Source organism: Phalangium opilio, unplaced genomic scaffold, assembly GCF_054372755.1.
Source record: "Phalangium opilio isolate 3A_F unplaced genomic scaffold, DU_Popi_V2 ptg000064l_1, whole genome shotgun sequence".
In the NCBI taxonomy this organism is placed as follows: Eukaryota; Metazoa; Arthropoda; class Arachnida; order Opiliones; family Phalangiidae; genus Phalangium; species Phalangium opilio.
Window position 1 is genome coordinate 78,951 of NW_028324181.1, and position 11,135 is coordinate 90,085.

The following is an 11,135-nucleotide window of genomic DNA, read 5'->3' on the forward strand; positions in this document are numbered from 1 at the left end:
CGGTCGCCCAAAAATCCCGGTTTCGGCGTGGATGTGCATGTGCGCACGCGCCGCATTTTTCTCGCGATTTCTCGCGCATCGCGAGGATAGGCGGAACTACCGGTTTCCGATTTGTTTTTTACCAAGGCTTAGATGTTTTGTGCGGCGTACTGCTTGGCAAGTACTAATTATTTCGTGAACCAAGTTAATTATTTTCCGAGTAAATAAGCCATGGTTGGGAAAAACTGTAGTTACAAAGGGTGTAAAAATGACTCGAGATTTAGCGATCAAGATTATATGGAAGGTATATTTTTTTCTGAAATTTCCACAAGCAAAGACCCATTTAGAGCAATGCAAACGCTGGATTTTAGCCTGCTCTAGACCAGAATTCCTGACTCTAGAAAAAATAACACGAAGGTTAGTTCCATATCTTCTATATTGTGCATATTTTAAAAAATAATTGTGAATTTTATTAAGTGAAGTTCTTCCGTATTTACAGGCATATTTGTTCTTTTCATTTCGTTGGTGGTGCTGGTCCAACCGAGAAAAATCCAGACCCTGTGTATTATCATGACTATTGTATTGATGATACACATGAAACGTGCATGGAAACTACATTGACAGCTGAAGAAACTTTATTGACAGCGGGGGAAACTACATTGACAGCGGGGGACACTACATTGACAGCGGGGGACACTACATTGACAGCGGGGGACACTACATTGACAGCGGGGGACACTAAATTGACAGCGGGGGACACTAAATTGACAGCGGGGGACACTACATTGACAGCGGGGGACACTACATTGACAGCGGGGGACACTACATTGACAGCGGGGGAAACTACATTGACAGCGGGGGAAACTACATTGACAGCGGGGGACACTACATTGACAGCGGGGGAAACTACATTGACAGCGGGGGACACTACATTGACAGCGGGGGACACTACATTGACAGCGTGGGAAACTACATTGACAGCGGGGGACACTACATTGACAGCGTGGGAAACTACATTGACAGCGGGGGACACTACATTAATCATTGAGGAAGAGAAGAGAGCTAAAGAAACTACATTGGCCACCAATAGCTTTAAATTAAGTATAGTTGAAGCAAATTTGTCAGAAACTACACAGCGCAAAGAAATTCAGTTATCACCTGTATTTGATACAAAGGACCTCTTTAAAAAATATTTTGAGAATCAATACTTCAGCCATATTCAAGAAATAGCATGGACTATTTCCGAGAATGAGGATTCTAGCTTGAGCATTTTCAAAGTTAGAAGTCCGCATATATGTTCTATCGAAGTTAAAATTAAGTTAAATTTAGAATTTGAAATTCTTGTTTACGGAAAGGCAATCGGCGAAAATCATCGGCTATTCCCACTAGAAATCTTTCCACGAACTATCTCGAAGCTTAATGATTTACTTAACTTATTAGATTATTTAAATTCACTGCGTCTTTGTAATGGGAGTGGTTTAGATTTCCATAAAATTAAATGCAGTGAAAAACTAGGATGTGTAAATATATACACAAAGGCCGTTTATTCAACAAAATGTAACGGTTTCGTTAAGAATAATATGGATTCCAGATGTATAAATTGCAAAACTTTTGCAAAAGGTCAGCTTGCAAAGGAAAAAAGATTGAAGTTAAAAGTTTTGAAAAGTCCCAGGAATTTTCAGAATATGTCTAGGAATGATTTAATAGCCGCTTTGAAAGTAAAAAACCGTCAGAATAAAATGCAAAATAAGCAAATACAACAGTTGAAGAGAGTAATAAAAACTCTGAAGCTGTCCCTTTCAGACGAACCAAATATTTTGCTCAGTGAGTCAATAGACGATGATCCATTTTGCTCAAAAGAGAACTTTTTAAGAATTTTTCTTAAAGAACAGTTGAAACTAATTAAGAAAAAACAGCGAAAGCCCAAAATGTGGCATCCTGCCATTATCAAATGGTGTCTTTATCTGAGAGCGAAATCACCATCAGCCTATGAAACTCTCCGAGAAGTTGTTCCTCTGCCAGCTCCAAGGACACTTTGGAAATATGGATCTTTATTTTCTAGCCAAAGTGGTTTCACAATAGAGTCAATCAGGGAAATGAAAGGGAAAATTGATCTGCACAGCTCAGATGAGCACCAAAAATTTTTCTCTCTAATTGTGGACGAAATGAAAATAAAAGAAGACCTGATATTTAAAGCCAATACAGGAGAGGTGGTTGGGTTTTGTCATTCAAGCGGTTCTGGAGATCTAATCAAACAAGCGGAAAATGAACAGAATAATGTCAACAATTCTGAAGAATTGCCTATTGCTACGCACGTTATGTCTTTAATGGTCCGGGGCTTGACAACCAATTTCAAACATACACTGGCTTATTTTCCTTGCCACGATATGAAAGCAGATGAGCTATACTTAATCATTCAAGAGGCAATAGAGATTTTGGAAGGTAAGGGATTTAAAGTATTAACCGTTGTATGTGATAAATCAGCCATAAATCAGAAGTTGATCAGGCTAAGTACACGTCCCGACCCAGTGACTAAAATTCACTATAAAGCAAGGAATATATATATTCTAGCCCTGGAGAAGAAAGATATATATATTATATCTCCGATCCCCCCCACCTTATAAAAACGGTTCGGAATTGTTTCTCCAATAGTGGATATCATAAAAACTCAAGACTTTTACGTAAAAACAATAAAAACATTTTATGGTCTCATGTGGTAGATATGTATAAAAAAGACTGTATAGGCCATTTACGCTTGTGCCCAAAGCTTACGGACAGTCACGTTTATTTGGGCCCTTTTTCAGCAATGAGAGTGAAATTGGCCACCCAAATAATGAGTAACACCGTAGCCGAGGCAATAAATGAATTAGTTGGGGAAGAAGCCTCCGAGACTGTAAAATTTATCAAGATTTTCAACAGGTTTTTTGATATCATGAATTCGAAAAACTTTGCCCAAGGAAAACTCTCCCGAAACCATGATATAGATTCATTCACAAGCACTGATGATTGGAGGTTTGCCGTATGTATTTAAACAACCACTTTTCATAAGCATTACTTATTGTTTTTCTCCATTTCATAATAGTGGCTTGAGGACACATTTTTAGGATATCTCAGAGAATGGGCGGAAGAAGCTAGTCAAGCAAATGTCCCTGAAGAAGGGAGGGCAATGATGCAGCTTATCAGAGAAACGCTTGACGGAATTCAAACTACTGTTTACTCTATAATTGAAGCAGTAAAATTCTTGCTCAACAAAGGAGCTCAATTTGTCTTAACCGACCGATTTAACCAAGACCCATTAGAGCGTCATTTTGGAAAGCATCGGAGGTCTGTTGGTTGTCATGAAAACCCAACGTTACTTGCCTTTAGCTACAACGAAAAAAAATTTAAAATTATGCGTGTTGTAACGAGTAAACCCAAAAATGGTAATTGTAGTCATAAAAAAAAGAAAGTGTCTTAAATGGTTTTTGTTCTTTTTATTAATCATTAAAATTCGTTAACTCAATGGTTTTTTCCATATTTTAATATAAAAAAATATCACAATTCACAAACATCACGCGAGATCATGAACAATATACCATTTCAAATGGAAAATATGACTGGACTAAAGTTGGAAATAGGAACTAAATTTATAAACTTTGTTTCGGGTCATTCTCTTTAAGAGATTGTCTAAGCCCTTTCTTTTTAAAAAGCGAGTCATTGTGAGCTTTGTTAACTTTTCTTTTAAAAAAATCCTTCATTGCTTTTGCTCTGCAATTGAAAAACGTATCTATAACTAGCTTTTTGCACTTTTCCCTTGTGGTTACATTCTCCTCGCCCCATAAATCATTCCACCTATTTGTCACTACATTTGTTTTGAGAACATCTAAAATCTTTTTCTTTCTGTTTTGGTTATCAGTCAATATTGATTGTTCGAATATTGGGGCTGATAATTCATTAATAAGATAAAAAAACCCAAAAGCTATTGGCTTCAAAATTATAAGCCCACCCCGATTTAGCCGTTCACTCCAGCTTGAATAGTTACAAACGTTTCCCTCGGTTTCAGCGATGCAGCGTTCAAGAAACGTACAATCTTCATATTTATAAGTAATTTTTTTTAAAATGTATCCCCCCAAATGATGGATAACCTTTTCCTCCTTTTCTTTAAACTGTCTATCTGACAATAATTTCGGCTCATGAAATTTTTCTGTTCTCGGCTTAAGCTCAGAGGGTTTTTTAAGTTCAACCCATTTAACATGCAATACCACAAAAAAACGCCTAAGCCAGTGATTAATAATCAGGTATTGTTTTTCAAGTGTCAATTGCTTAAAACCTTTGATTATTTCAAACGATTTTATAGCAGCCTCTTTTAACTTCTGATTTTCCCGTAGCTCTTGGGAGCAAACAATGTAAGTATCTTTGTCACGTATTTGATCTTCATTTAAACCTGTCAATATTTTGACGGCGTCATCGATAATCCTTATCCCATCACTGCTGGCCACTATCTCACTAATTACTTCTTCAACATCTTGCCCTGGGTCAGCTAGTTTGCATGATCCCATATGTTTCGACGTTTTTACCACGAGTTCTTTCATATGTGTTCGCAAAAAGAGCTCGTTGAAATCTACATAGATAACATCTTTAAGAACACCTTCGATATTGTTAAATATAGTTAATAACAAACCATTCTTGTTGAAGGTTTGAACGGAGTACAAGTTATATTTTTTTTTTATTACACTGGATGTCCCATTCTCTAAATTATCAGCTGGCTTTGAGATAGACAAATCCAAAGGCTTAGCTCGCTGTTTTAAAAAATTAGCTGAATTGTCCTGATGAAAGTTTCCCCATTAAGAACCGTAATTAAATATAATTATGACAAACAGTTATATACTCACCACGTTCAAAACACTTGCACCAGTCTCCGAAAATAATATAGGATCCTGAAACTTATCAGAAGGTCCGAGTCCACCGACAAAATGATTTGAACAAACATAATGTGTCTTTTTAATTAGATCTGTTGTTAAATCACTTCTACCACAAGCTACTATCCATTTTTTGCATTTTTCATACTTGGTTTTTGGTTTTGGAAATGGAAGAAAAAGCAGGCTCTTATTTGGATTCTCTTTATTAAATTTGCTGTTGCTTTTGCAGCCCCGATAACAGCATTTTTTGTAACTAACCATTATTACTTTATGTTATTACTTATGCTACCTTAAACATACTAAAATTAACCTTAAAGTATCTTAAAGATTAAGCCTTTGCATATATCAGGTGCATTTTTGAACATGCAGACGACCGTCTGGCGATCACGTAGGGAAATGACGTCTCACGCTTCGATCCTGCGCAGTTCAAACTAACGCCGAATATAAGTCATGTGACCTGCTACATTTCGTGAAGAGAGATTCCTATACTGACCAAACTTCCCTTCTTCCATATTCCTTGCAATACTCTCTAGCTTCTCCGCTCTTAGTAGAGGTTTAAGGCACAAGGCTCAGCCCCTACTAAGGGAACATCTCCCCGCGTCGAGTACGACTTACAGCCGCTACTTACATTCTTACGTTTGAAGATTGAATAAAGTTATTTTCACTTATAAATATTTGCTTCGTACTTTCACTGACGTGACACTATAGTAGTCAGTCAAGGAGAAATGTGTAAAATAATTCCTTTGTCTTAAACAAAAATATCAAGAGTAGAAGGTCCGAAATAAATTTCTTATTTATTTGGAAAACAGTTAACTATAATCCCGAGATTATGTGATCTTAAAAACATGTCTGTTTAAGAAATGTTTGTGTAACAAAGATGCCATTTTGATTCACCAGTGGTCCATTTTCGGTTCCTACTTCTAAAATTTAGGTCCTTATTTTACCCAATTTTTATTGTGAAGAGTTCCTTTTTTCCCTATTTATTTTTGAGATTTTGGTTGGAGCCCTGCAACTGTCCAATGGGATATTGGTATATTAGGATTTTGGTCCAATGGGACTGAAGGAACTTGGTACATTGTAGGCTTAACGTTAGGTTAGGTTAATTGTGTCCAATGCATTTCGGTCCAATAGGACTGAAGCAACAGGGCAAAATGTAGGCTAAACATAATGTTAGATATGGTTTGGTCTGTCCAATGGGTCTGAAGCAACAATGTAAAATACAGCCTTAACGTTAGTCTAGGTTAGGTTAGGCTCTGTTACGTTAGCTTAGGTGTGTCCAATGGGATTCTGTCCAATTGGATTTCGGTGAAATGGGACGAAAGCTTGGAAAACTGCCAATTTTGGCTGTATTCGGTCCACTTCATTCCAATCTGATTTCTTTCTAATGGGACTGAGGCTTAATAATATTGCTTTCGCGCATACCTGTAAAGATCGATATCTTTGATATTTAACTGAGATATGTTTTTCTAGACGTCGAAGCTCTACTCAAATATCTGGGTATCAAAATTTCCTTAAATGAGTCAACTAGAGTTGACGGAATTGAAAATGATAATGGTAAAAACTTCTTATAAGTTTTGTTTAATGGTTAAATCAATACAATTAAGTTGATATTTTATAATTTCATTAATTAATGCTTAATCGCAAGAAAAACGTTCAAGGTCTCCGGGGAACGAAAATCCTCTTAATTACTTAGAAGAAGCTTCTTCGGACGAAGAACTTACCTTGGCTTAGAAAAAATCCAAAAAAAAAAAGAATATGCCACTTTACTCTAGATATGTACATGTCGATATTGAATTTTTAGCCTTACGTTTTTAACTCAATTTTGGATGATCTACTTCCAGGCGAAGAAACCGATGATACTACGGGAGAAATTGCTTGTGCCCAGAATAACAAGGACAGTGCCAGAGCTGAAGATGTGGTGACGAACGAAATCGAAACACTGGAAAACCAAGACAATAGCATTGGTACAACTATAACAGCGACAGCTGGTGATACGATACCCAATATTTCATGATTAAAAGGAGTAAAATCCACCCTGTCAAAGGCTGGCTTGTATGAATCTTTTTCCGAGGATCATCCTGTACTGTCAGATTTTAAAAACTACATGCTAACGGTTGAAAACAACAGAACGGAAAGTAAGTTTTCAGTTTTAAGCTATAAAGAGCTTAAACATACTGATTTTCTTATGTCTTCAGGGTCCCGTAAAAACCTTGAGCGTCATGCGTCGAAACTTTTCAAATACCTTGCCAACAAAAATAACGTAGACGATTTGAAAGTGGACCGTCTCAAAGAAAAGGAGGGTATTTTAAGTTTTGTGGAAAAGCACAAAAAGTGTGGCGTAAGTATTAGACATAAGGGTTGTACGTTTCGTTTAATTTGGAATTAATTAATCTTTCTTCTAGATGTCAGCGGAAGGCGTTAAGAATTTGTGGAACGCCATTCGTCGTTTTGTTATTTACCTAAGAACTGGAACAGCTCTTCAGACTGAAGGTATTGTTTACACCAATTTATTAAAAATAAAAACTACAACCCAAATTTTAATAAGACGAACACTCCGTTCTAGCATTACAATCAAATACGAAAATTTTAAAATTTAAGCCCCATTGTATCGCTTAAAATTAAGTACGCGTTTTGTTTCCACTCAAATAACTTATTAATTTTGTTCCCTTTAAGACCAAGACTTTTATGTGTATTTAACACTTGGAAGATTGCATCGCAGACTGGAAAAAAGCTAATAGTCGCCTTATAAGCAGTGAACTTGCGGACAAACGATTTAAAAATGTTGTTGAAGGAGACGGTGCTCAGAAAATTGTGTATACGCTGCAATTTATCATGGAGAATGATCTCAAAGGTCCGATTGAACAAAATATTTTGAAACTGCAAGAAAAGATTTCAAACGCTGAATTTGTTTGAATGACGTTAATTTATTCAATTAACAATTTAACATACAAAAATGTATAAGCTGTGACTATGGAGGAATGAATTTAATAAGGTTAGAGAACTTTTGGCCAAAACATACATAATAAACATTTAATCTTCATCTATTGGTTCTGCTCGTCGTTTCGAAGCTCTCCGGCTTGTGGTTTTTGTTTTAGGTGCTACTCGCACTAAAGGCAAAGAGTCTGAATCGTCTGAGTCAAAATTTGTACTTTCACAATCAGAAATTTCCAAATCATCTCCTGTTTCATCTAATAGTTCGGACTCGTTCAAGTCGTTTTCTTCTTCATCAGGTTCATCATCACTCCAAATCCATTTTAGTGAAGTATTATTCTTGGATGAGTTAGAGTTCATTTGCTGGAACATAAATGTTAGTTTCGCTGCTTTCTCATTACCAAGACGATTTCTCAGTCTCAATTGAACTAGTGCGAAGCTAGAAAATAAGCGTTCAACGGCTGCAGTTGAACAAGTGTCGCACAGTAACGGCTCGCAAATTTTCAGCCAGAAGGTTTTGTGCGTACTCCAGTTCAGTGTATCTTCATCAGGTTGAATACTAACCGATTTCCACCATACAAATGGTTGCACGTTGCCCAAGGACTCACTGTAGAGGTAGGCAGGAAATGGAAGAGATGCGGTGGAATTGCACATAAGAATTGGGAGTAAATCTTGGTTCAGCTCCTTAAGGTATTCATAGGCCGCTGACTTTTGTAATTCTGACAAGTGGAAACCACGGAAGCGGTGATCAATCATGTTAGCTAGGTAATGAGGACCAGAAAGCGCCATGTCGCGTCTCTTTGTAAATTTATCTTGTACAGATCTTGGCTGATTTTGGAAGTTCATTTCCAGTTTGTGGCAAATTTCAACAGCAATCGCAATTGTCGCACCATCTCTTTGCGATCGATCAAGGGAAACAGCAATAGGACGCATCCTTGCTGAATAATCCTCCGCATTTGTAATGAGATTCACATCGTTGATAAGTTTATGTACATCCTTATTGACTTCCGATTTATGGTCCTGACAAATTTGTATAATAATTCCTCTATTTTTGTAAGTATGAGGAAATTGCCTTTTCCAATGCGTTCCACCTGACTTCTATTGGTAAGCTTTCGCCCATTTGCTTCTTTGTACCAAGCTGCAGGTAGGTGGGTGTTACGAAAATATTTAATGATTTTGATTATTTGCGATCCAACTTTCGATATCTTTACGTCTTGAGAAAGTAAGTTTAACATATGCGCAGTACATCCATACTGAATTATGTTAAAATAGCCATCTTTCTGTAATTCCCTTCTCATTTTTGCCACATTGCTCGCATTGTCTGTTACTAGTGATGCAATCCGCACTTTAAACTCTGATTCTGTTTTGTGGATTGCAGCTTTGGCTAGTTCTTGCAAATATTCAGATGTATGAGGACTGCCAGATGTATCAGTGCTATCGACAAGTGCTACTCGGCCTTCAGAGTCGGTAATGGTGACGCAAACAATGGGCTCGTTATGAATATTGAACCAACCATCTAATGCCATTGTTACTGTACGACCTTCAAATTCTTTCTGCGTATCTGTTAATACTTTCTTATGAACTTGATCCAGTAATCGACTTCCCATTACCTTCCTTGATGGGGGAATGTAACCTGGTCGTAGCTTTTGGCACATTTTGATGAATTCGATGTGTTCAATGCGATTGAATGGTGTATTTGTAGCGTAAAAAATCTAGCCGTTTGTTCATCAATTTCTTCTTTCTACTGGCTGGAAGTTGATATTATTGCAAGCGGGATCCTTAATTCGTGGCATGTTTTACGGCATGCAATAACAAAACTAAAACTAAAAAAATAGAATAATACAGACCTGATGAAGCGGGAGCTAGCGACACCTTAAATCATTCGTCAGACTCACAGTAATGAAAATATCGAAAACATCATGATATTAATGAAAATATCATGATATTAATGAAAATATCATGATATTAATGAAAATATCATGATATTAATGAAAATATCATGATATTAATGAAAATATCAGATGATATTAATGAAAATATCAGATGATATTAATGATATTTTTGTCTATACATTAGTTTTTACGCTGATTTCGGTTTTTTATCTAAATTAACAATTTACAGGAAAATATCGAAAAAATCTAAAATATCCATGATATTTATCCGATAAATATCAACTACCTACCCTGGCGTAAACACGGTAAAACTGGCTGTATCACACCAGTTATATATTCCGTCTTTAACCTATGCGATGAGCCTATACCACCGGTTACCTCGAGTGATTTTTTCTCATATCTCGGTTTAAATTTTAACCCTAATGGGAAGATCCCGCCCCAACTAACCAAGCTTGACAGACATCTGTCCCTTCTTGGTTCCGCGCCATTAAAACCCCACCAGAAATTAGTTATTCTCGCTTTGTGCATATTATGTCCTTGTCCCTTATGACAAGGAAGTTACTAAAACGATTTGACGCGTCCGTGCGTCACTTCGTGAAGATCCACCTGCGGCTTCCACACTATACGCCAAATTCTGGTTTTTACACTCCCGCGAAAGATGGCGGCTTGGGTTTCCCTTGCTTCTCTCTCAGTATGCCCTTGAACTTTCTCAATCGCCTAGATAATCTTCGCAGTAATCGCTGGCCGGTGATTCGAGACCTTGTGTCTTCCCCGCCGATTACCCACATGCGCACGAAATCAGAAGGTTTTCTGCATGATTTGCCTCACAATAGGAACGACCTTCGAAAATATTTTGCCAATACCTTTTTCTCGACGGTATATGGCATCGGGCTCGATCAGGGCGATCTTTCTTTGTCAAGCTTCTGGTTGAGCAATGATTCCAATGATCTCGATGGACGCTCTGTCCTAAAAAAACTAAAACTCAGGTTTAATATGCTCCCCTGTCGTGGTGCTCCCTCTAATCGCGGCGACCGCACTTGTCGATCTGGCTGCGGCCGCATCAAATTGATGTCCCACATTTTACTGGCCTGTCCCATATCGAAGCCTAACTATACCATTGGTCACAATAAACTCTTAAACTTCGTCTATATGAGCATTTCCAAAACCAAGTACACAGTCATAAAGGAACCCCGCCTCACTCAGAGTGATGACCTCAACCATGAACACATTTTTAAACCTGACCTACTCGTTATAACCCCCGAATCGTTTCTAGTATGCGATGTCGGTGTCGCTTGGGATACCCCGCAGTCTCTAAGTGTAACTCACCAAAAGAAAAGGGCCGTGTACAATACTCCACTGTTTCTGCAAAAAATCAATTCCCTATACCCTAACAAGTCAGTGCATTTTTTCGCGTTCATTATGTCTGCCCGCGGTC

General features: G+C 37.5%; 2 protein-coding genes across 3 annotated transcripts; one reads left to right on the forward strand and one right to left on the reverse strand.

Moving 5' to 3' along the window:
• Positions 1 to 219: 219 nt before the first annotated feature.
• Positions 220 to 2,643, forward strand: LOC149662012 (uncharacterized). Its single transcript, XM_089842396.1, has 3 exons — positions 220 to 396; positions 479 to 2,507; positions 2,632 to 2,643. Exons 1-3 carry the CDS (start codon positions 248 to 250, stop codon positions 2,641 to 2,643), a joined length of 2,190 nt encoding a protein of 729 aa, XP_089698522.1. The 5' UTR covers positions 220 to 247.
• An 801-nt stretch (positions 2,644 to 3,444) lies between these two features.
• Positions 3,445 to 5,380, reverse strand: LOC149662013 (uncharacterized). Of its 2 annotated transcripts, XM_089842390.1 has the most exons (3): positions 4,851 to 5,380; positions 4,640 to 4,784; positions 3,445 to 4,579 (listed from the first exon to the last, which is right to left on the reverse strand). In XM_089842390.1, exons 1-3 carry the CDS (start codon positions 5,136 to 5,138, stop codon positions 3,606 to 3,608), a joined length of 1,407 nt encoding a protein of 468 aa, XP_089698516.1. In that variant the 5' UTR covers positions 5,139 to 5,380; the 3' UTR covers positions 3,445 to 3,605. The 2 variants fall into 2 exon arrangements, with proteins under 2 accessions (XP_089698516.1, XP_089698515.1); XM_089842389.1 differs by having other exon boundaries at positions 3,445 to 4,784.
• Between the last annotated feature and the right edge of the window lie 5,755 nt (positions 5,381 to 11,135).